This window comes from Staurois parvus, unplaced genomic scaffold (genome assembly GCF_062004578.1).
Source record: "Staurois parvus isolate SC_StPar_1 unplaced genomic scaffold, SC_StPar_1.0 ptg000832l, whole genome shotgun sequence".
In the NCBI taxonomy this organism is placed as follows: Eukaryota; Metazoa; Chordata; class Amphibia; order Anura; family Ranidae; genus Staurois; species Staurois parvus.
Genome location: NW_028318628.1, coordinates 1,932,758 through 1,958,794, shown reverse-complemented (window position 1 = coordinate 1,958,794; position 26,037 = coordinate 1,932,758). Strand labels below are relative to the sequence as shown.

The 26,037-nt window shown below is 38.7% G+C and overlaps 1 protein-coding gene across 3 annotated transcripts in view; it reads right to left on the bottom strand.

Moving 5' to 3' along the window:
* SCAPER (S-phase cyclin A associated protein in the ER) overlaps positions 1-26,037 on the bottom strand; it is a 363,489-nt gene that overhangs the window by 53,953 nt on the left and 283,499 nt on the right. For all 3 annotated transcript variants that reach the window (XM_089655289.1, XM_089655291.1, XM_089655290.1), the window contains exons 25-26: positions 20,521-20,750; positions 20,243-20,398 (exon numbers count right to left, since the gene is read on the bottom strand). In XM_089655289.1, coding sequence (XP_089511415.1) covers positions 20,243-20,398; positions 20,521-20,750 — 386 coding nt within the window. The remainder of the gene's footprint in view (positions 1-20,242; positions 20,399-20,520; positions 20,751-26,037) is intronic.

Sequence of the window (26,037 nt, the reverse complement as noted above, 5' to 3'; positions counted from 1 at the left end):
AAATAAGGGCTTAGAAGAAGTATAGAGACACCCTATATAAAATGTGCATAAAAAAAACCTAAAAATGTGCCCAGCTGCTATTCTAAAAGTGTACCCCCTTTACACTATTGTGACAAGATGTTAGAAAACGTGAAAAGCGGTGCTAACCTAAAAAGTGCTAAATAAACACGAGACTATAAAACCTCCATAATATAAACTGTATGTAGTACACAAGTGCTAAGATATCACATTATATAAAGTCCTTCAAATAACATAAATGTGATGCAACATGTGCAGTGAATTATTAATAAAGTGCAATAGTGCCACTTATGAACCATACATTCACAAACGTGTAAAAACTGTACAACACGGTCCTCCAATAAAGTGCCTGCATATATAGTATATTAAGTACCAACTTCTAATTTTCTAACATTTTTTTTGTTTGTTTACAAATGATTTTTATTGGTAAATGAAAATTAGTACACATAACCCAAAGGGTCAGCATCGTTTTTTTTGTACAAAGTAATACAACAAAATGTATACAAGAAGCTTCCATGAGAAATTGACTGTTCGAAATACAAAAAAAAGAGAGCCATTCAGCCATATACGTATAGAGTATTATAGAAATATCAGTAAAGCTTATCATGTAAATTAAGACATCAGTATATATCCTGAGAACAAAAACGTATTTTACATGTAGTTACACTAGAAAAACATCAGTTATAACAAAAAAGAAGAGCGGGGGGACTTAAAAGCATTCCATTTAGCATCAAAAAGGTGCATTGTTTCGAATAGCATGTAGTGAATACATTCCATGAGCATAATTAAATCCACACTATCAATGATAAGCGAAAATGGAACTCTCTCTAATTTCCATTGAAGGGCTATTGCCCAAATCGTAGTGACACAAATAGTGTGGATAAGGCGTTCCTCATGGCATGTGGTACCTGGAATTGAGTTAAACCGTAAGCACAAAGAGGAGGTCAGTTGGGTGTGACAGTCCAAGATTTTGGTAGCTATATCAGAAACTCTATGCCATACGGGTCGTAATACTGGACTGGTTAACACTTTCTAACAAAGTTTTAAGCAGTTAAGATGTGGATGGGTTTCTAATTTTTTGTGAAAATTTACTGAGTACAGTTATAATAAACCAAAAGTATAAAAAACTAGACAGAGTTTCAAAAAAGGTAACTGATGCGATAACTTATGTTTAGATGGTCTGGAAAGTATTTGACTTAAACACAATGTGGAAAGACAAAACATCTTACAAGATATATTTTAATAGTTTTTATACATGGTGCAAAAAAAAAGTACAAGACATAAAAACCTTTATCTAGAAAACCTATAAAACTGTGCATTCTGGGAGAGCTGATTTAAAGCCTAAATGCAGCAAAAAATAAAAAAAACAAATATCAGCACAAGGGACATAATTTACAGTCAGTGGGATGTGTCCCTTGTGCTGATGTCTCTTTTAGTAGAAATCCTCCTTGATCCATACATCCCCCACCCCCATAATCTCCAAATGCAGCAAGGGTTAACACAACTAAGGAGCTGTCCCAGGCTCTAATCAGGACAGCCTGACTATGCCCATCCTTTCCTCCCAACTGCTTCATTCATAGAAGCTGTGCTATTGCTCATATGAATTAAACATGAGCTATGAATTGAGAATGGGTAGATGATTGAAAGGTCCATCCACTTCATTCATAGATCCTGTTTCATTCACAGAAGCTGTAGTAAGGTTTTGATGAATGAAGCAGCTGGTAGGAAAGGGCAGGCATAGTTGGGCTCTCTTGATGAGAGCCTGTAACAGTTCCTTAGTTGTATTAACCCCTGTTAGTTCTTTTCTGTTCAGCTCTCTGATTGAATTAAACCCCCCCCCCCCCCCAAAAAAAAGGTGACCATAGATAGATAGATAGGCTTGAAATACGGTCGTTTTAGCAGGAACTGGACACATTTTTATCCATTTATTGCTATTATTGTCCAAAAGGAGTCAAGCTAGTGATAACCTCCTATTGAATAGGGCTGCTGGAAAACTTGTGTTTGATCAGTGCATGCAGCCAATCAGCTGCAAAGCTGATCAGTGTATTCTGACACTGGAGGAGTGCTGCTGTCAAAAAACAATAGCACAGTGGGGAGGATTACTTCACCCACCTAGAATATGTGGATGGGAGAATCTGTTCCTTTTTTTTTGATCCACTGGTTGGCTGATCATAAGAAACTATCTGTCTATCGCCAGCTTAACTGTGTCTAGACAGCTTTAAGCTTAATGTCTGCATCACTTTCGAATACCATGTTTAGTGTTATTTTGAACAACTCCCTAATTTCCTGAAACCCCCATGGCCTCATGATTTAAAGTATCTGAAGGAAGTATGTTAGGTGTTCACATGCTCCATTCATTTCTCTGGGCTAGTATGGAAGAATTAAAGAAGAATTTAATTGTTATATGTAACAAGTAGAGTTCTTCAGCTAGAGACTGCAGGTAAGGGTCTATTGGGTTTTTTCTACCCAGTACACATTTATCCTGCTTCCACCAATACTTTCCTAAGAAAAAGGTGAAAATCTTCCCCAAAAAATAACTAAATTGTGCAATTTCCTTGATGGCTTCTTTTTATTAGCTAGAGCCTATTTCAGTTGCCAGTTATCAGGGACAGATGCAAAACTGCAAAAATTAATTTTTGACAAGTAGACAGATAGGAGTACGTCTTGTACCAATTTCAGACCACTTTGAGGAAAAGTGCAGCTGCATGATTAACCATTTACTATGTAGAGAGCAATGGTTACATGGAAGACTATTATTACAGAAAATCTGAAGATGAAATAGAACACTAAATTATAGTCATACTGTTATGTTCGTCTAATCTGGAAAAAAATTGTAACCTTAATTTAACCACATCGAGGAAGGAAAAAGCATATCTGATTTAAATTGTTTTTTTTTTTTGTGACTTTTTTAAGGACTGTAACATTGAAATGAACAAAAAGTACTGTATAGCATATAACAATAGCTTTCAGAAAAGCTTAACTGAAGAACTGTATGATCACAGCAAAGCCACAGGAATTCCTGTAATCTCTTCATTGTTACTTAGTCCAGGAAGCCTATGTATTCATTTCTTTGAATTGTTCAAAGACTATGTCACCATGTTAAATCTGAATATATTATACATATGGAATATAGTGATGATAGCTCCAGTGCCTTGCAAAAGTATTCCCCCCCAGGTGCAAAACCCAGAAATCTTGTGTAAGCATAAGTATTCACCCTCCCTACCCCAAGTCAATACTTGTAGATCCAACATTTGCTACAAAAACTGTTGCAAGTCTCCAGGGGTACAGTATGTCTTTAATAGGTTAGCACATCTTACCCATTGGGATTTCTGCCCATTCTCCAAGACTAAACTGCTCAAGCACCTTCAAATTAGATAAATTGTAGTCTTCAAGTCTTTCTACGGATTGACTAGGCCAAGCCAACTATTTAAATGTTTCCCTTTATACCACTCCAGTGTAGAATTAGCAGTATATCATTGTCCTGCTGAAAGGTGAACCTTTAACCCAGTCTTACATCTCTGGCAGAATGAAGCAGATGTACTTCAAGAATAGCCCTGCATTTAATGCCATCCAACTTTCCTTCTATCCTGACCTGTTTTCTAGTTCCTGCTGGTGAAAAGCGCCCCCACAGCATGATGGTGTTCTCAGGTTGATGGGAAATGATGGGTTTGCATCACACACAGTGTTTTCCATGATAAATACAAAGTCTAGATTTAGTCTAATCTGACCAAAGAACCTTCTTCCATGTGTTTGGAGAGTCTGCCACATGCTATTTGGTGAACTCCAAATGTGTATTCTTATTTCTTTCTTTAAGCAATGTTCTTTTCTGGCCAATCCATAAAGACTCACTGTGTGGAATGTATGCATTAAATTGGTTTTATACATAGATACTAAAAGAAACAACCGTGCAACATTAAAAAAATTAATGACAAGTTATTAAAAAATAGAAATGCACATACAAAAGTACCCATGTGCAGGGCATGGAATAAAGTAAGAGTAAGTGGGAGTAAAACACACAGCGCATCTCACTAACAAGGATGATAAGATGCAGCTTTGGAACCACCATGAGCCTTTCTAAGCAACACAGAAACTGCAAAAACTCACCAAGGACACAACACAATTTGAAAATGCATCCCATATCTACAGCGCATGTGTCCACAGTGACATTGAGGATTACAGTCCCCAGCTGAACACCAGTTGCAGGGACAGTGGTTTCCTTCATCTTTAGCATGCTTCATTCCTGTCCAGTGGCCAAGGCTGGAGGTTCTCTGGCTGCCCTTCGGACATTTCTGGCTCCCAAGTCACTCTTATGCCATGTACTGCACATGTGTACTTTTGTGAGTGCATTTATATTTCTTAATATATTGTCATTTATTTTTTTTGTTTCTACACTATGGGGTTGCGCTGTTGTTTCTTTTGTGTTTCTTTCAGTGGTTGGAAAGTGAGTGTCTTCTCTGGTCTTCTAATTGCAGCTCCTAAGTTTAGCTATGTTTAGTACTCTATCCTATGTGAACCTTTTAATACTGTTTGTACATATTAATATTGTGATGCACCAATCATTATTTTCAACAATTTTTATCCCTTGTATCTGATTTGCTACTTTCAGCTTTCTACCCATTTTGTATGATCCATCCATTAAGTAGATTTATTAAAATTACTGTCCACGTTATGTCTGGTTTATCAGACCACTCCTGAGCACTGTCTGGACTTGACAAGCTCATTCATTCACACATTTATTCCTTATAGATAGATACTCTTATTTCCATTGTCAATCCTTGCACATCATTCAGTGTTATTGTTGCTGATCAATGCCCTTCTTGCCTTGTCTATGCATTTTTGCAGAAGTCTTTCTCTTGTCAGGTTTGTAATTTTGCCATATATATTTTTATATCTGAAACCTAATCTATACTTCTTCAAAACATTTTCTCTGACCTGCTTAGAGAGCTCCTTAGTCTTCATGGACTTCAGGAGGAGCCTCCTTGGCAGGATGCATAGTTTGTAGAAATTCTTTAGAAAATTGCTTTTACATACTTTCCCGCTGTAGTATATACGGGTATTAATGATGTATTACATTTTTGTAAAATCTATCAGAACTTTGCATGATTTTAGGATGTGTTTTCTTTTATAATTTCTGTTTGAATAAAGTTTATACAGTTTTATGTATAACTTTTTGGCGGAGTGAAAGTCCCATGGAAGAAGAAAAGGATGGGTTTGGTCTTTATGTTTCTTGCTTAGTGGCGTTGTAGGCTCAGGGGTCCTTCAGAACAAGTGTATTGTATTTATAGTGGCATTATGTGACAGATCATGTGACACTTGGATTTAGGTCTCAACATGGCTTCAATTCTTAGTCCTAGAATTTTCTTGCTTTGGCCTACACATTTAAAATTTTGTATCCTGGGAACAGCTACTGCAAATTTAAAAAATAAACCCAATCTTCAATCGAATTCCAACTGCAGGTGACCACAAGCTTAACCACTCCCCGTCCAGCCCATGCACATAAACGGCCGAATGGAAGCAGTGCAGGAGCGGGTGGCCGTTTATAAACGTCCTCCCGCTTCCCTGCTTGTGTGTGTTCCCTGGGAGCGCACGACACCGCAATCCAGAGGACACAGTGTATGGGACCTTTGTGTGAGGTCCCGATCATGTGATCACTGATTGGCCAATCAGTGATCACAAGAATAGTAGTAAGCAAGATGTCACTTCTGACATCATTGCTTACTACTAGTGAAATCTGTGAATGATCACAGAGGTCACATGGTACAAGGCTATTTACAACAGCATTGTACCATGTGACACAGAATTTGTCAATGGCTGCAGGAATGCAGCCAGAGAGAAGGAGAAATGATTGCTTTTACAACCTTTATGGGTGTAAAAGCTATCAGTGTAAAAAAAAAAAAAAAAATCTTCATCACCCCCCACAAGTAGTATAGTGTCACTATGGTGACACTGTACTGTTAGGGTGACAGTATGTTAAAAAAACAACAAAACATAAATAATAATATAAAAAAATAAAATAAAAATAATTTTTGAAAAATTATAATTTTTGGTTATAAACTAATTTTGGTTATTTTTTTTAGTAAAAAAATAGCTGAATACATTTTGGCCAAGATTTATGAAGAAAGATTATTTAGTTGCAAAATTTTATAAGAAAAACACATTTTTTTTCAAAATGTTTGGACTTTTTCATTTATATAGCAAAAAAAATAAAAATCCCAGTAGTGAATAAATACCATCAAAATAAAGTTTTATCTGTCTAAAAAAAATGCTATAAAATTCATATGGGTACAGTGTTGCATGACCGCGCAATTGTCATTCAAAGTGTGATAGCGCTGAAAGCAGAAAATTGGCCTGGACAGGAAGGGGGTGAAAGTGTCCAGACTTGAAGTGGTTAAAGGGAAACTATAATAATTTGAGGACTGTTATATTTATTTTTAAGTGCTCAGTTTTTAAATTCATACTTTATATTTATATATATATATATTGCTATTTATATAAAATATTCATTTTACACATCATGTAATGCAAGGTATACCGATGACACAGGATTTTTCTAGCTATATTTGTTTTTTAAAGAGAAAGCAATGTTGATTTTTTTTTTCCCTTTCATACTGTCATTCTCTAACTGAAACTGTACAAAATCAAATGCAGGAATCTGGGAGGGTAGGTAAGTTACTCCTTTGACACATTCAGCTGTATGTGTAATGACAGGTTCCAATATTGATCTCTGGAAAGAACAGGCTTTTATCACTAAAACAGTTAAGATTGGCTTGGTAAACATGTCAAAAGGAATCAAGCCCAACCTGCTGGTCGTTAATGTGAAATTTTTATTATTACCTAAATTCACTGATATAAGCAATCACAATGTGTAAAAAAAATCCTGATCACTTCCCCAGTGTGTTTAAAAAAAAAAAAAAAAAAAAAGGAATTAAGAAAAAGTTACATAAAATGATTACATTTTTTCTTTTTTAATACTGTCACCAGTCAGTGTCCCTGATCACCACCACACCAGTTATAATGTAAAAGAAATTGTGATTTTTTTTTTAAATTTCTTCATTTTTCAAAAAACTACAACTGAAAAAAACCTGCCTCTTACTAAATTCCCCGGACTGTTTACTTTCCAAAAAGGGGTAATTTGGGGTATATTTGTACTGTCCTGACATTTTAGTGCCTCAAGAAATGAGATAGGAAGTCAGTACATCAGAACTGATCAATTTTTAGATATATACCATCATTTGTGCTAAAAATTTGAGTACAGTGCTGCATGACTACGAAATTGTCGTTCAAAGTGTGAAAGTGATAAAAGCTGAAAATTGGCCTGGGCAGGAAGGGGGTGAAAGTGTCCGGTATTGAAGTGGTTCAAATTGAATTTTCATCCCCATGAGATGCATTTGAAGAACATCATTACGTATGGCACTAGAAACAGTCCTTCAAACCCACAGACAAAAGAACCTCTGACTAATTTATAAAATAACTTAAAGGTTCTAAAACACTTGTTTGATCCTTCATGTCCAACAAGGCAGAAAACAAATGGCATAAATAATGGGTGGCTATTTGTTACAAAACCAATAGATGCATCTAGGAGTGAAAAAATTTTCTTTCCAGACTCTGGACACACACGTATTATTTTATTGAGATGTCAGTGAATGGGTTAAACCAAAGTACAGAACTCAATGTAAGCACAGGACTCAGTGATAGCATAGTCGCTGGCAATTCAGGGTCAGGCATAGGTAAGGTGCTTAGGCTCCCCGTCCTACCCGTGCAGGCAGTGACATGGCTAGTTTATTACTAAAAACCTGGGAAACTCAAGAATATACAAATTAAAGGTAAACCATAGAACTGAATGATTAACATTCTTATGCATATAAGACTCTAATGGATGAACTATAACATAGGTCTAAGCCCAGACCAGCTATGACATGTTTTCCCATTAACATTATTTGCTCAATACTGCAAAACATGCCTCAGTAAATTGCAACTGTTACCAAAATATTATTTTTTGGCTTAAAACACTGCCTTTTCCCTTCATATAGAATCTGATCTCCAGAAAACTAAGTAAGCATTACTGCATGGGTTAATGGTATGAGAAGTGAAACCACACATTCAGACTGTTCCTGACAATCCCAATGTTTTAGTTAGGTTAGTGAAACCATGTTTACATTTAGGGGTTGATAGTAAATTTGGGAGGTTCCTGATGTCTCCTACTGGTTTGAGATGTCACATCTAATCACATAAAGCCCTAAGAAGTAGAATGAGAAAATGAAAGGGTCTATTCAAGGAATGCTGAAAAAAAGAGAAAGAAAGAAGGTGATCTGATCTAATGATATTAGAATGGTAACAAACCGATTTTACTTTCTGTGCTTCTAGTAAATGCTTTGTATACATTTGTTAAACAAAATCTAATCAGTGTCAGTTTGTGGATTTGTTGTGCAATCAATACAGCCTAAAATAAAATAATTTACACACAAATACAACAGTGCAATATTATTTTGGTTTAGGTATCATGCGTGCACACATAAAACAGCTGAAAGCAGCAGGGAAAGAAAAGCACACATACAGTATAAGAGTAGTACTGTCTACCTTCTGTATGTATCTGATTTTTTAAGATGTTTGTTTTTAGGTTTTGAAGTTTTCAACACCATGCATACAGAATAACTGTGAAACAGTAGTGCATGACCACTGTACATATTAGGGTATATTGCATAGTCTACGTGAGGCAAAACAAGAAGTCAAACAACCCATGCACACATATATATGCAATACTTCCCAGCACAATCCGAAACGCAAATGCACTACCTTTTTTACAGAGTATGTAATCCATAACAGTCATATTTCTATCACCTGCACAATCCGAAACACAAGTGCACTACCTTTTGTACAGAGTATGTAATCCACAACAGTCCTATTTCTATCACCTGCACCACTATCTATATGTTCCAGCCACGTGCATCATATCTTATCTTGCACAGCACACACACACACACACAGTATAGATAAGTTTAGGGCCTCATTAACCAAGTTATGGAGGGGTTATTCATGCACAACACTCCGGAAAGCATACAACAAAGTATGCCGATCCTCCCGGGAGGAAATTCTGTTTCATAACAAAACATGTTCTGACTCCAATACAATGAGGCTTATCACCCCATTTACTAAGCAACATGGGTTGATACGACAGATACTTCAACAACATTGGTATCTACTCACCAATGACACCATCTTTAAAAAATACATTGATTATCCAGAAATTACCTATAAAAGAGCTCAGTCTATTAGGAATACAATTACTAGGAGTCATTTTCAACAGGTCGGACCCCCCAATGATCATCAAACACTTGGTACATGGAAGTGCGGGAAATGTAGCTTTTGCAATTGAATTTCTGAAAATCAGTCATTATACTTACCTAATGGTCAACTTCATTCTATCAAACACTATGTGGATTCTCAAACTATAGGTATTGTTTATATCATGTGCTGTGAATGCAGAGCCTTTTATGTAGGCAAGACTAAGCGCCAATTCTGGCATAAGATCAAAGAGCATATATATTACATCAATAAAAATTTGGTATCTACTCCCATAGGGAGACACGTAGGACTACACCACAAACATAATACTGAGGTAGTCAGGTTCGCTGTACTGGAATGCATTAAGGAAAACCCTAGAGGAGGTGACTTTGACAAACATATCTTGCAATGAGAAGCACGGTGGATATATCGCCTCAAAGCCACTATTCCTCATGGTTTAAATGAGACTTTAAGCTATAAGCCTTTTTTATATTCTACTGTTGTTGGCTGATGTGTCATCAGACAGTGCTGTGAGAGTGAATAATGTCTTTACCTCACATAGAGGTGTACCTTTAATAGGAGTGTATATAGATAAAGACATCCAGAGATACTGATGGCAAGGGAAAGGTGGGAGAACTGTCCATTCCTCAAGTTTAGCAAGGGGGAGAGTGCTCCGTGAACAGCTGGAGTCACCGGAGCTCACGTGTTTCAAAAAGCCTTGAGTGTGTTAGTAAAAGCAGCCTTCAGGGATGGAGTAATTGATAACAAAGAAAAATCCTTTTTGCTCCCCTCTGCAGTACTCCCTACTTTTATCACAAGTCTATCACTAATCCCCCGGGGCGACCAATTGTGGCAAGTACGAATAGTTTTACCAAATATATAGATTTTTTTTTCCACCAACCCTTGGTTCGCCAACTACCCTCTTACATAAAGGACTTGGGTCATATTATTGACATCTTGAAACATTACACTTGGGAGGACGGTTACAATTGGACATCCCTAGATGTTTCCTCCCTTAATACGTCCATCCCCCACCAAGTTGGCCTAGTGACCTTACAACATTATCTGTCTTCTGATTCTAGTATGAACTCTAACCAGGCACGTTACATAGTGGATAGCACTGAGTTCTGCCTCAATCATAATTATTTTACTTTTCTTGATCAGTTTTACCTACAGATCAATGGTACGGCCATGGAAGCCAACTTTGCTCTAGGATACGCCAACCTGACGATGGGACTATGGGAACACCAGTCCACCTTATTTGGGATGGTAGGTTAGAGGTCTTTTTATCGTTTATAGAGCGTTGTAACTCAAATTTGTTTAGCGTGTCTTTTACTCACGTTTTTAATCCACATAATATTGTTTTTTTAGACCTTGTTTTGTCAACAGAGGAGGGAGTTATTAGTACCAGTAATCATATAAAGCCAATGGGGGGAAATTACTATCTCCATTATTCGAGTTGTCATCACCCCGCTTGGAAGAATAACATCCCCAGCGGCCAATTCAATAGACTTAGGAGAAACTGCTCCAACCTTATATAATAGACAAGGAGAAATTTTGTCTGCCAAATTCCCCCTTTCTTTAATAAATGAGGCTTTTTTGAAACATAGTAGTCCCACTAGTGTTGATAATCAAAAATCCAGGTCCCAGGAACAACTTAATGCAGTGAGATTTGTCACAGGTTACAATGTGGCGCATTGGAGTCTTTCCAAAACCATCCGCAAGCATTGGAATATTCTCCAACTTGACCTCAAATTAGCTCCAGCTCTCCCCCAGCCCCCCGTTACCTTTAGAAGGGCTAGCACACTAAAAAATATTTTGGCCCCGAGTAAGCTAACCACTACAACAAAAAAGGATATGAATATTCGCTCATATTTTGTTGACAGAACTGTCATTTTTAAGTGCAAAAAAGAGGTTGCCTCACTTGCCAATTTATGGCCGTTCTAATGTCATAGATCACAGAGACAATGTTTTTCAGATCAGACAGTTCATGACTTGTGCTTCTGATCATGTCTTTACATGCTGTCTTGTCCCTGTAAGCTACAACATGTGGGTTGCACTATATGCCCTTTGCGTTAATGTATAGGTGAACATCGGAGATTGATTAAGGACGGTTGCGATAAACATAGTGGTCCTCGCCATTTCTTACATATCCACAATAAGGACTTTGGTTGCCTAGAGGTTATGGCAATCGAACATATAGAGAAAAGATCCCTAACAGATAACGAGAGATTTTCTCTACTGTGCAAAAGGGAGACTTTCTGGATTTTAAAATTGGGCCCTATGGCCCCCAATGGTTTGCCACTCTATACCTTTTTTATTTTCTTTATTTTTTACTCTTTTACTTGGGTTTTAATTCTCTGGTCATGCTAAAGGATTTTACATATTTATCAATGCCTAGGATTATTGTATGTTTTACAATTATGTGATATATTTTATATACATATTTTTCATCATTTTATCTATTAATCTATGTTGTTGTTGCCATTTGTTGTTTATATGATACCCTGTGATTAAGGTACTCTCCCTATAGAATAATTTGGTGAGCAATAGCAGTAAGTGCCCCCATTAGAATTGTTCAGCCATACAATAGTACATATAGTATATGTTTTTATATATTTAACTTTTTCCTAAAAACCTTCCTCTAAAAATTAGTGAATTCATTTTTTAATTTTAAATTTTAATTCTGGTTTTAATATTTAATTTTCTGTTGTTTGTTTGTTGTCTCACAATTGTTGTACATCCTGTATTTTTGAATTGTATGCTATGCAGGGTAAACCGTCCGTTTCGATCTTTGTTCTTCTCCGTTTTGTCCCTGTCCGGCCTCCGTGCCTGTCAAACTCCCTATAAAAATGGCTGGTAACCAATCGTTCCTAGACTTGATAAGACGCATCCGTGCGAAACGTGTTGTCTAGGTTACTGGCCCGGCTTGCGCTCCAAGGTAGGATTCTCCTTCTGCTTCCTCCGAGATTGCGGTGATGTCAGTTCTGGGATGCCGCGAGCTCTGGTGACCCCAGCTGTTCACGGAGCACACTCCCCTTTGCTACACCTAAAGAGCGGACGGTTCTCCCACCTTGCCCTTGCCACCAGAATCTCTGGATATTTTTATCTATATGCACTCCTATTAAAGGTATACCTCTATGTGAGGTAAAGACATTATTCACTCTCACAGCGCTGTTTGTTTTCTGGACACATGGCTTCACTATATCAGTTCTTACACAGAGGCAGTGATTGGTATTCTGGCTAGATGGTATTTTTTGCGCTTGATCCCTTGGCTCACCTATGATGTGTCATCACAATCCTCTCTGTGATATGCCATGCGATGGGTCCAATCATCAAGCTGGGTTTACTATTAACTATTTAAATTCAACTATGTTTCAATATTGTATCATGTGTTGTTACGCATGGTTAAATATACTACTATGATGTTTAATTTTTGGGCTTTCAGTCCTGTTAGGCAGTGGTGACTGCAGTGGTCATCTGGGAGCAGGCACACATGTCCACCTGCTCTCTCCCCTTTGGGACGGTGACATTAGGGCGGTTTTGTGTGTCCCCCGGGGCTTACTGCCGCTCGCTGTTAGTGTGCCTCTGCTGCTTGTCTTTGGCGCATGTGCAGCGCCCAGTCGACGTGACGTGCGGTCAACGTCATGCGTGCAGCCGCATTTAGGGTGGGTGTATGCCGCGCCAACTTTGTGTTTGGCTGCGGTGTTTCACATGTGGCCACCAGTGTTTGGCGCGGCAGGGGAACCCAGTGGTGCGTGGCGCACTATAGATTCATGGTATGTCCATTTGCATATTGGCCCCTCATCATTAGCTTGCCATACAAGTAAGTGTATGGTTCCTTTTTTGAGATGTAGTATATTACCCCTACCGAATCTATCTTATTAACACATGATTATTTTGTAGGCTTATGAACATCTTCAGGAGCCCCTACTTGTGACCTTCCTAACCTCCATATATGTAGGGTTTTGTGTCTCTCTTGGAAGTGGACATGGTGTATGACAATTGTGAGTACTGGCCCATACAATCTATGTAGATGCCTGACTGACGTACTTTGGTATATATACTACTTGCTGGTGGTGTCATATTTTCCTCTATAGGATCTATTTATATTATATCTGGCCCTTGAATCTTTTTTTGGCTTGCCCGTATTCTGGTCTCCTATGCCCACTCCCCAGACTACTTTGACGATGGTCCGTTGTGCTTTCATGTAAGCCCAATAAGCAATTTTTGTTCATTGTATGTATTTCAATGCACTTGACTGTAGACCTAATTTTTATGTTTTTATATGCAGTAGCACTATTCTCCCTTACATTGAAGCTACGGTCCTGAAGAAGCCCAATGTACAGGTGAAACGTGTTGACCATTTTTTGATCTCTTACTCTGTATCTGATACCTATGTTTTAGGGGACAATGATGTATGCAAGGGAGTTATTTTGTAATTACCTGTGTCCCTTTCCCTTTGCCCCTTTTTGGAGGTTATGTATGTATCGTGAGTCTCATACATGGTATATAACTCTTTTATACTAATAAATAGTTGTATGTATATTATTGTATGGTCTCTTACTGTGCCCATAAAATCCGCTAGTTTTGCCGTACTTTTATAGTCCAGCCTTTTTTGAAGTTAATGAAGAGCTTTTATCTGGAGCGTTTGGTCCCTTCCAATGAAGCAAAATGGTTTTCAAGGCATGGAAAGCAAACAAACAGAATAGGATCCTGGCATATGTATTGAACAAATGTGCCTATAGCTCCTAGGGCATTAGATCAAGTAGAAACTAATCCATTAAAGTGATTCTAAAGGCTCAAGGTTTTTTACCTTCATGTATTCTATGCATGAAGGTAAAAAATCGTCTGTGTGCAGCAGCACTCCCGATCCTTACCTGAGCCCCCTTCGATCCAGAGACGTTCAGGACAGCCTCTGCTATCTGGGGACTCTTCCTCCTCATTGGCTCCAACAGCAGTGGGAGACAGTGAGAAGAGAGTGGGGGGCGGGGCTGAGCTGCGGTTCTATTTGTCTTAAGAATGCTTAAGAAGAGCAGCAGCAGACCCAAGCCCCAGGACCCGAAAAGAAGAGGATCAGGGCTGCTCTGTGTAAAACCACTGCAAAGAGGAGGTAAGTATAGACATGTTTGTTATTTTAAGAAAAAAACAAATGAAGCTTTAGTGTCACTTTAAGTCTACTTTCACACTGCTACATTGCAAAAATGCGGTAAACACGCATATGCATGGTTGCAGTGTTTTTACTGTGTTTTCAGTACGTTTTGCACCTGTGAATAAAAGACGTGACTCAAAAAACTGCAACAAAAACGCAACCGCAGGTGCAATTTTGATGTCTTTTCCATTCATTTCAATGGGAGGTGTGATTTTGATACATTTTGTTTTTTACCGCACTAAACAAGCATAAAAATTGCAGCTTGCAGGACTTTGAAAAATGCAACAAACTCACAACTGACCAGTGTGAAAAGTTCCATAGGATTTAATGGTCATGCATTTTTCTTCCGCTTTTTTTAATACAAAAAGAAAAGAAAAACTGATCAGTGTGAAAGCAGCCTAAACCCAGCAATTGGTCAAAAAGGTGTGTTAAGATTGTCAATCGGACTCCAATCTGTGGACAAGGCAAAAATATATTAAATACATTTGCATCTAAAGGGGAATATCTAGGACAGGGGTCTTTAAACTTTTCAAACAAAGGGCCAGTTTACTGTCCTTCAGCCTTTAGGAGGGCCGGATTGTGGGCAGTAGGAGTAGAAAATGTCCCGGGCCCAGCATCAGTGAAAATAAACATGGCCTCAGGATTGGTGGTCAGTAGGAGGAAGAGTAGTGCCCCATCATTGATAATATTGGGAGGAATAGTGCCCCATCTTTGGTATCAGTGGAAGAAATAGTGCCCCATTGATGGCATCAGTGGAAGGAATAGTGCCCCATGGGCTGGATAAAGGCTAGCAAAGGGTAACTTCTGGCCCTTGGGCCACAGTTTGGAGACCCCTGATCTAGGACATGAAGCTTGTGAGCATAGACCCATCTTTTGCATTTAAAGTGGAGTACAATAGAGAGCATATATGCCATTAATTTTCAGTTTAGGTTTATGTGGGATGAGGATTGTTGTATCTCATAGATCCTCAAGTAGGGGTGGAATAAATTCAGACTACTTGCATTGAGCCCTCTGAAAGGGATGAGGGCCCACAGCCTGAAGAAGAGTGTAGTTGTTGGCGACAGTGTGTGTTTAGACACATGCACCAGCAAAGCTGTCAAACTGTCAAAGCAGCCTCTGCATCCCAATACACAAGAATGCGACTCCTGCAAGTGGATGCACGGAACATCTCTACAACCTGTGCTGGCAAAGACACAGAGATATGCCCATGTGAATGAGACCTAATACTCAAATAGTAACCTAAAGCTATGTTACCAGTGTTGCTGGGGTGGATATATACACAGTAACATAAGGTCTAATCTCTTTATAATACTGTACTGTAAAAATCCAGCATGTTGGATCAGGCATTTTCAATTGCAGCAAAAACATTGCATGTCAAAGCTGCCAAACTAATGATGCAAAAAGCAAAAGATCTGACAATCAACATAAAATTTGGTTTGGTTTTTGACTCGTCTATGGTCTGCTTAAGACAGGGAACTTCTCAATTTTGTTAAAGCTCTTTTATTACAGTGCAAGATATAATCTCAAACCACTGGGTTTCCTAATCAAGCTTTATGTTGGCTTTCTACTCACTCAAAAAAACCAGGAAGTCCAGGAAACTGAAAGATCTCAATCCACAAAGGGATCCTGTCACCAGTAACAAACCCAGTCTGCTGGCTTCATCTATTTGTGCAATGAAATTGAAACCCCCCTTTTATGCAAAATGCAACAAATTAAACCAAAATGTGACATTTCTGTGTGTCAATTGTGACAATTGGGTGGTCACTTCTATACTACAAGCCCAACCTGGCACTCTCATTCAAATGTATAAAACCTAGAGTGCATTTGCATAGTGGAGCACAGGCGCTGGGAGAAAACTGAACATACCTTGTTCACACCATGTGCAGAGACGCAAGTTTTTCTGCTCTTGTCTCAGCAAGGGCACAAAGAGAACAACTGCTTTCTATATGCCCTGTTCACACTTCAACACTGGTATAATTTGCTTCTTTTTATCTGCGCAGAACTCTGCAATATGTATGCAGTTTTCTGTGAAGAAAAAACAATGTTTGTGACATCAACACTGGTGTGAATAGGGCACATAGAGAACAATTATTTTCTTTGTGTTCTTGCAGAGAATTTATGCTGCATATTTCTGCACAAAAAAGAAACCTCACAAGACAGCCAGGGCACAAAGAAAACAACAGTGTTCTTTGTGTCCTCGCAGAGACCTATATTACAAAAAAGCGTGCCTCTGCTCGCGGTGTGAACAAGACCAAAATATTCTATGTCAAATCTGAGCATTTTTTTTCCATCAGTTTCTCTGCACATATGTTGTGAACAGGACCTAACACTGCCCAGGACAGTAGTGACCTGAGCAATGTAACGCGGGACTGTATTGCATCTGCTGTATGGTTTTTAGTAAAAATGTGAAACTCATACAAAGTTTTCATAAAAAGCTGTACTTTAAAAAGACATTATATTATGTAATCTAAAACATTTCAAATGACATTGTAAACAGTACAATTTAGACTAATTAAATATGGTACCTAATTGACTAATATAAGCTTAGGTATGTGTTGGGTTGAGTTGTAAAAGGATAAGTTCACCTTTTGACCAAAAATAATAAATGCACATTTTTTTGCAGGTAAACAAATGTGCATTTATTATTTTTGGTTCAAGGAGCCTGTAAACAGGAGCTCCACAGCCAGTAGTTCACTGAGAACTACAAGCAGTCGGCTGCTAAGGCTGTCGGGACATGTAGTCCATTCATTCACAGAACGCTGTGCGCAGCTCCGCCCACATTTGCACTATTCAAAAAGTTACAGTTTGTACAGGGAACTTATCCCTGTACTGCTGTCACACGAAGGGGGGGGGGGGGGGCTTGTCCAGCGGCAGCCCTAAAATGAGTGGAACATGTAACATATTCCAGAAGGAGAAATTATCCTTTAAATAAGAGCCTTTGTTTGCTTTCTGTTCAACACAAAAAGAAACCTAAAATAACAAAAACACAGATCATATTCAATGACAAGTGCACTTTTCCTAACAACTCATTAAATGCAGATGCTAATTGCTTGGCAGTCATGCTGATTTTGGCATCATAATTCTCTCACTAATCCCGAACAGGTATGCACATAAGGAGTTCTAACTTTACCCCAGGGGTGGACTGACAACTCATGGGGCCCCCGTGCAATAGGGGATCATGGGGCCCCTGTGTCCTTGCCCAAACTCAAAAAAGCCTATGAAAAAGGTACCAGGGGCATCTCATGGAGCCCCCTACTGACCCCGGGCCCTCGGGCAGTACCTGAGTTTCCAAATGGTCAGTCCGCCCCTGCTTTACCCTGATTTTCCTTATATGCATAATTGTTCCAAGTCAGTGATTCAAAGGGATTGTTTTGTACATATGAAAGCCAATGGACCAACATAATAGCAAAAAATAGAATATTTAGAAAGAGGTCAGCAATAGCAGTCTCTATGTTACTCTCAGGATGTTTTTTTTTTCTTTAAAGGAAGTGGCACTTATTCTTTAAAAAAGTTGGAATGTCCAACTTCCTGTTATCCGCTAAATTAACCATTACAAGACATTGGAAAAAGGAACTGGCCCCTAATCCGTCAGAGGCTGTTTCTACTAAACAACTTTACTCATATCAAAGATTGCTAGCTATCCAATCTGACACACTACCTGCCTTTGAAACCTTGGTATACATGATATAAAACCTGATTTTGGTTTTAAGTATTATACTTGCTGGATAACTCTCCTATATCCTTACAACCTATATTATCAGCCCATATCAAACCATGTATGTAGATTCTCTCTTATTTGCTACCTTTTCTTAGTCTTCTTCCCATTCTATTTTTCTTTCTGACATGAGTAGTACCTTGTATTGTCATTTTGATGTTATAAGCATACAGTGAAGGAAATAAGTATTTGATCCCCTGCTGATTTGGAATGTTTGCCCATCACAAAGAAATGATCAATCTACAATCGAAAGGTAGGTGCATTGTAACACTGAGAGACAGAATAGCAACAAAAAATTCAAAGGAAATGCATGTCTAACAAATTATGCACTGATTTGCATGTTCATGAGGGAAATAAGTATTTGATCCCCTTCACAAAACATGACTTAGTACTTGTTGGCAAATCTCTTGCTAGCAATCACAGAGGTCAGACGTTTCCCGTAGTTGGCCACCAGGTTTGTACACATCTCAGGAGGGATTTTGACCCACTCCTCTTGGCAGATCCTCTCCAAGTCATTAAGGTTTGGTGGCTGACATTTGGCAACTCGAACTTTCAGCTCCCTCCAAAGATTTTCAATTGGATTACGGTCTGGAGACTGGCTAGGCCAGTCCAGGACCTTAATGTCCTTCTTCTTGAGCCACTCCTTTGTTGCCTTGGCCGTGTGTTTTGGGTCATTGTCATGCTGGAACATCCATCCATGACCCATTTTCAATGCCCTGGCTGAGGGAAGAAGGTTCTCACCCAAGAGTTGACGGTACATTGCCCCGTCCATCGTCCCTTTGATGCAGTGCAATTGTTCTGTCCTCTTAGCAGAAAAACAACTCCAAAGCAGAATGTTTCCACCACGTTTGACAGTTGGGATGGTGTTCTTGGGGCCATTGGCATCAACTCAACTCGCTGTGTTTGGAGGAGGAGGAATGCTGCCTAAGAGCTCGATTTTGGTCTCATCTGACCACAACACTTTCAACCAGTCCTCCTCTTCATCATTCAGATGTTCAGTGGCAAATGTCAGATTGGCCTGGACATGTGCTTTCTTGAGCAGAGGGACCTTGCAGGCATTGCAGGATTTCAATCCTTGTCGGCGTAGTGTTACCAATTGTTTTCTTGGTGACTGTGGTCCTAGCTGCCTATAGATCATTGACAAGATCCTCACGTTCTGGAATGATTCCTCACTGTTCTCATGATCATTGGCACTCCACGAGGCGAGATCTTGCATGGTGCACCAGACCTAGGGAGACTGACAGTTGTTTTGTGTTTCTTCCATTTGCGAATGATTGCACCAACTGTTGATACCTTCTCACCAAGCTGCTTGGCAATAGTTTGGTAGCCCAGTCCAGCCTTGTGTAGGTCTACAATCTTGTCCTTGACATCCTTGGGCAGCTCTTTGGTCTTTGCCATGGTGGAGAGTTTGGAATCTGATTGTTTGATTGATCCTGTGGACAGGTGTCTTTTATACAGGTAACAAAATGAGATTAGCAGCACTCCCTTTAAGAGACTGCTTCTAATCTCAGCTTGTTACCTGTATAAAAGACACCTGGTAGCCAGAAATCCTGCTGCATGATAGGGGATAAAATACTTATTTCCCTCATGAACATGCAAATCAGTGCATAATTTGCTAGACATGCATTTCTTTTGATTTTTTTGTTGCTATTCTGTCTCTCAGTGTTACAATACACCTACCATTCGATTTTTAGACTGATCATTTCTTTGTGAGTGGGCAAAAATTCAAAATCAGCAGGGGATCAAATACTTATTTCCTTCACTGTATATGTACAATTTATAGGTGTATTTCCATCAATGACCATCTGTACTGTTTTACACTCTGATTAATGTTATTGTCATATTATGGTTACGGTGGCTTTGTCCACGTGTTATGTATGTCTATTTTTACTATTTCCTAATAAAAACGTTTAAAAAAAAAAAAAAAAGTTGGAATGTTTCTTAAACATACACCATAGTCATGTTCCAAAATTATTATTCTTTGAAAGTACAAATAACATCTGAACACCACAAAACGGTTTTAGTGACACACATTAAAACAACAGAAGAAAAAGAGTTTGAGAGAAGCTTCTTACTTGCCAGACACAGAAATACATAGCCTGCACAGTTCATGTAGCAGTGTAGTGGCCGCCTGCAAGAACAAAGATATTTTGGGATTTTCATCAACAGGACCTTGTACAGAAAGAAAGCAGCTGGATAGCTTGTCAATCAGACCAATATTAATGGTGTAGCTGTAGGAACAGAAAAAAAAACAAAAAAACAAGCAAACATCAGAGTCATATACAAATAATCAATACAAGTTATAAAAAGAACATTGACAACAATAATATTAAGGCTTGACAGACGTACGGACCTGATGATGTCCTGGATGCGTCCATTGAAAGCATCAGTTGGAGACATCTTAGTTTTGGCTTCAAGCTTTGTTTTGATGACTTCATTCTGTCCACATCCAGCTGGAGAACTGGCTGTTAGACATGAGAAGATTTTACAGAAGAGCTGAAGGAGTCCTGTGGTCAGACTATCAAAGGTCTGCTTGTTAGCGCTTCTCCCTTGGCTGGTCTTATCATCATCTGGGACAAATAACTATAACAAAAACAGACATGTTATGTGCAGTCCACAATGTCAGAAAACTTAATCATCTACAAAATGCTACTAAGTTTAACTGTTGTTGAGACTCATTATTATAGACAAAAATATAAAAAATTAAAGATCCCTTATGTACCCTTAAACTTATATTGTGGATATATGGAGGGATTGTCCAAAAATTAAAAATGTTTGGATCAATATTTATCAATTAATATACACTATATTGCCAAAAGCATTGGGGCGCCTGCCTTTACACACACAACTTTAATGGCATCCCATTCTTATGCCCCGTAAACACGATAAGAAAATTGTACAAAAAATTTAGTGGAACCACTGATTGAACGATTTTCTCTTCGTGATGAGCAGGATGTTTTAACCGATATCGATATTGTGAACGAAAAAAAATCCGGTTGAACAACAGTGAAAAATGTTGTTGTTTCGCATACAAACTTGTTTTCTATGCGGTGGTATGACGGTTGTACGAAAAAAATCTGTCAAGCGCTATCGCGCATGAGCGGAAACAGAAGATGTTTATGTCCAAGGAATCTTCGTAAACATGAACGAAAAATCCAAATGTTAAAAGTAGATTGGTCTGATGAGATAATGAAACTAGAATTATGCATATTATATTTTTCTGTATCACTATTTATGTATATATTTAATGTAATAAACCTCATTGCTGTTAATTATTGTGTATATCGCTCGTTCTGGCCGGAAGGGCGTGGCTACAAGGTCACACACACTGCATCACTTCCACTTGTACAGAAGACGTCAACACTTCATATTGCCCAACGAACGATTTTTTAGATTGGTTAATGTGGGCCACAATTTTGACCAACGAACGAACGCCTCTCGGTCGTCGGATGACAGATCGGTCGATTTTCTAATCGTGTATTCCACCTTTAGTCTGTAGGGTTCAATATTGAGTTGGCCCACCCTTTGCAGCTATGTCAGCTTCAACTCTTCTGAGAAGGCTGTCCACAAGGTTTAGGAGTGTGTCTATGGGAATGTTTGACCATTTTTCCAGATGCTCATTTGTGAGGTCAGGCAGTGATGTCGGACGAGAAGGCCTGGCTCGCAGTCCCTGCTCCAATTCATCCCAAAGGTGTTCTATCAGGTTGCGATCAGGACTCTGTGAAGGCCATTCAAGTTCCTCCACCCCAAAATCGCTCATCCATGTCTTTATGGATCTTGCTTTGTGCATTGGTGCGCAGTCATGCTGGAACAGGATGGGACAATCCCCAAACTGTTCCCACAACATTGGGAGCATGAAACTGTCCAAAATGTCGCCGACACCTTAATAGCTCCCTTCACTGGAACTAAGGGGCCAAGCCCAACCCCTGAAAAACAACCCCACACCATAATTCCCCCTCCACCAAACTTTACACTTGGCACAATGCAGTCAGGCAAGTACCATTCGCCTGGTAACCAACCGCCAAACCCAGACACATCCGTTGGATTGCCAGAAAGAGAAGCGTGATTCGTCACTCCAGAGAACACGTCTCCACTGCTCTAGAGTCCAGTAGCGGCATGCTTTACACCACTGCATCCGACACTTTGCATTGCACTTGGTGATGTAAGGCTTGGATGCAGCTGCTCGGCCATGGAAATCCATTTCATGAAGCTCTCTACGCACTGTTGTTGTGCTAATCTGAAGGATACACGAAGTGTGGAGGTCTTTAGCTGTTGACTCTGCAGACAGTTGGCGACTTCTGCGTACTGTTTAGGCATTCTCATATTTATTTATTTTGTTTGTAATGATATGGCACGAAAAAGTGGAGAAACAAAAAGCCAAATCTGACACATTCCACACAAAACTCCAGAAGTGGATTGAACAAAATTATTGGAACCCTCTCATAGTTCATTGATTCTTCCTGCCACTCAGTAACTGCCTGCCTACACAAAGTATGACAGCTATTCAGACAGCTATCCTGAGAGTCTGCAAGAGCCTTACATTGCATCCACAGTCTTCTGATCGTGGGTGCAATGTCCTGGAGGCTCCTCAGAAAAAAAAATAAATGCATATTTTTTTACCTGCAAAAAAAGGGTATTATTATTTTTTTCAAAAAGTGAACTTAGCCTTTGAAAAAATGTTCTTTAACAGTTTGTTCACATGGTTGATACAGTTCTCAAGGTGTTCCAAGAGGGAATTACGCTGACAGTTGTTGCAATGTTTGTATATAAATAGCACATTAAATACCTTGGGTCTTAGCATTTGCCTGCATGTATGTTCTATAAGAACAATGTCCATGGGGTGTTTCCACAATGACTCATGCATGTTGGCTGCATGTGACCAGACAATAGAATTTTACATTTTTTACATTATAACTTTTTTTTTTTTTTTTTTTTATGGTTGAACTGGATGGACTTTTGTCATTTTTCAGCCAGACTAATTATGTAACTATACATAAAGTACGGTCCAAGTAACATACATTTTTGCCAACTTCAAGAGCTGTTTCTGAATTATTTGTCTGGATAAACTGCATAACTGCACTTAATGAGATTAGCAGATCTAGGGATACAATTGAGGTTGTGGTTTATGTTTTAGTTACATAAACTATATGGCATTAGTTCCATTAAGTTCAGTAAAAGCAAAATAGAATGTTCCATTGAGTTCAGTAAAAGCAGAGTAGACATAACTATCCGAAATATAGTTATATAAAGAAATATAGAGAAATCACGCTAAAGCATAACTTGTATTAAAATTCTGCTTGTGTGGATTATGAGAAGCTATATCTTATTTCCAAATCACATTATGGACTAAGCTACCATAGGTGAGACAGCATTCTTTAGATAAAAAATGTCCACTGTTAGTGCTGGTTCACACTGATGCTGTGCGGTATTTGCAGCAAATTCTGTGTGTTTCCTGCACCACATCACAATTGCACTTTGTTCATACGAACTGCTGCGGGTCTCTACTTGCCCTCCTGAGGATTTGCCCCCATTCCTGACCAGGCCATTGTTTGTGTTACAGCACTGCGTTACTTTAACTGATAATTGCGTGGTCATGCAAAGCTACACCCAAATGAAATTTATGTCTTTTTTCCCCCACGAACAGAGCTTTCTTTTAGTGGTATTTGATCGCCTGTGCGGTGTTTATTTTTTGCGCTATAAAAAAAAGATCGACAATTTTGAGAAAAAAAAAACAATATTTTTTACTTTTTGCTATGAAACATGTCCAGTAAAAAAAATTTAAAAATCTAATTTCGTCATAAATTTAGGCCCAAATGTATTCTGCTACATGTCTTTGCTAAAATAAATCCGAATATGTGTAAACTAATTGGTTTACGTGAAATGTATAGCATTTACAAATGGCAGTATATATACTGGGATTTTTTAATTTTATTTTTACTAGTAATGGTGGCGATCAACGACTTATAGAGGGACTGCGGTGGGCATTCTGGCACTGGGGGGGAACTGACTTGGTGTCCCTGACATCCCCAGTGACACCAATACAGTGATCAGTGCTAATAAAAAGCACTGACACTGTACTAGTGCCACTGGGCAGGAAGGGGTTAACATCTGGGGCGATCAAAGGGTTAACTGTGTGCTGTGTGTGTTTAACTAAGTGTGCTGTGTTTGTGCTTCACTGTAAGCACACTGTTATGCACAGCCATGCAAAGCAGTGTGCAGCAGCTGACAGGGGAGAGAACTGTTTTGTTTACAAACAGTTCTCCCCCCCATCGGAGATGCTCGGCAATCACCGGCCGGGACCCAGTGATTGACAGCCACTGGCCTTGCTCGCAGCCATGTGCGGCGTGACCGGTTTCCAAATAAAAATCCATTTCCGAAATAAAAAGCATTCTGTGAATGGACAGTGGAGGGGAAGGGGCGAGCTGAGCAGCTGCTGTGTGAAAAATGCAACATCTCTCCTGTCAGAATGCCAGGAGTATAGTGATAGCTGTATTTCCAGCACTCAGTAAAACTGCCATTAATAAGTAAAAGAGACGAATCCACAAGGTTTCATGCACCAGCAGATGAATTCTTGAAGTTCCATTCAAGAACTAAAGGCAAACCCTTTTTTACATTTGTAAAGAGTAAAACCCCTGTCAAGACTTTTTTTTTGCCATCTGTGTTCCATTGGGGAAATTTCTTACTTCCTGTCCCATAGCAAAAACAGCAAATGTGAAGTATCATCAGAACGAATTTCCCCATTGGAGGATTTCCCCTCGATTCCTGTTCTGGTGACAACTTTGTAATTATCTTTCACTTTTACCCTTGAGCTAAAGAGTACAGATAAAGAAAGCAAACAGAGAGGGGGGATCTTGCTAAGGAGGGCACAGAGAACAATAAAAACATGACAGGTGTTGTAACTCCTCTCCACTATGGATGGAGGAGCAACAGAGACACCTTTGGACAGCAGCATTGCCAATCTGGGGGAAGAGTAGTGTTAGATACACCAGCAGATTTAAGGTGGAAAAACACTATACAATCAGATTATACAATGTCCATACAATCTTTTTTCAGATTTACCAGAACTATGTAATATGAGGACAAACCTAAACAATCCATTTAATCTGCATCCAATCAGGCAGGCCCTTGCACTACATAGTTGATGGTAGATCTAAAGGAGATTTTACAACCAGTTTGTATAGTATTTAGTCACTGCTAATGCAGCAACCACATCTAAAAATTAGCAAGCTGCAATATAATCATTTTATGTTTTTGTGTTTAAAGTGGTTCTAAAGCCAAAATAAAATTACCTTTAGTAACCCTTTAATACTGATTTGAAGATGAACTGTAGCAACTGCAGTATTTTCTTCTAAAATGCTATTCTATTAATATAAAAAAATAAATAAATAGAAAAATACACAGAAAAAAAAAAGAATTTTACTAACCCTTTCGCAGCCAGGCCCCACGCTCCTCTTTTTATCTCGGGTCAGATCATTTTAGCAATTTTTATATTGTTGTTTTTTTTTTTTTAATTTGTCCCTCACAGCTTTCAGTTTGTGAAAGACCCCCCAAACCATGCATTTTTTGAAAGCATAGGACCAGCAGAATAAAAAGAAGGTGCTATTGATTTTTTTAGGCCCCGTGATATTTGCACAATTGTTTATCAAACAATTTTTTCACTAAAAATGCACAAAAATCCTTATTCACGGGCACAAACATAGCAAAACTTACAAAATTCCTACTACATTTAAAAGTTAAAACTTCAGTTAATAAATTACAAAGATGTGTACATTTTAAATTGTGCCTTTTTATGAAATGGTGAAAACTGAAGGTGTGAAAAACTATAAATAAATACAATCTGAGGTTACCATTTTTCCCTTACAGCTTTCAG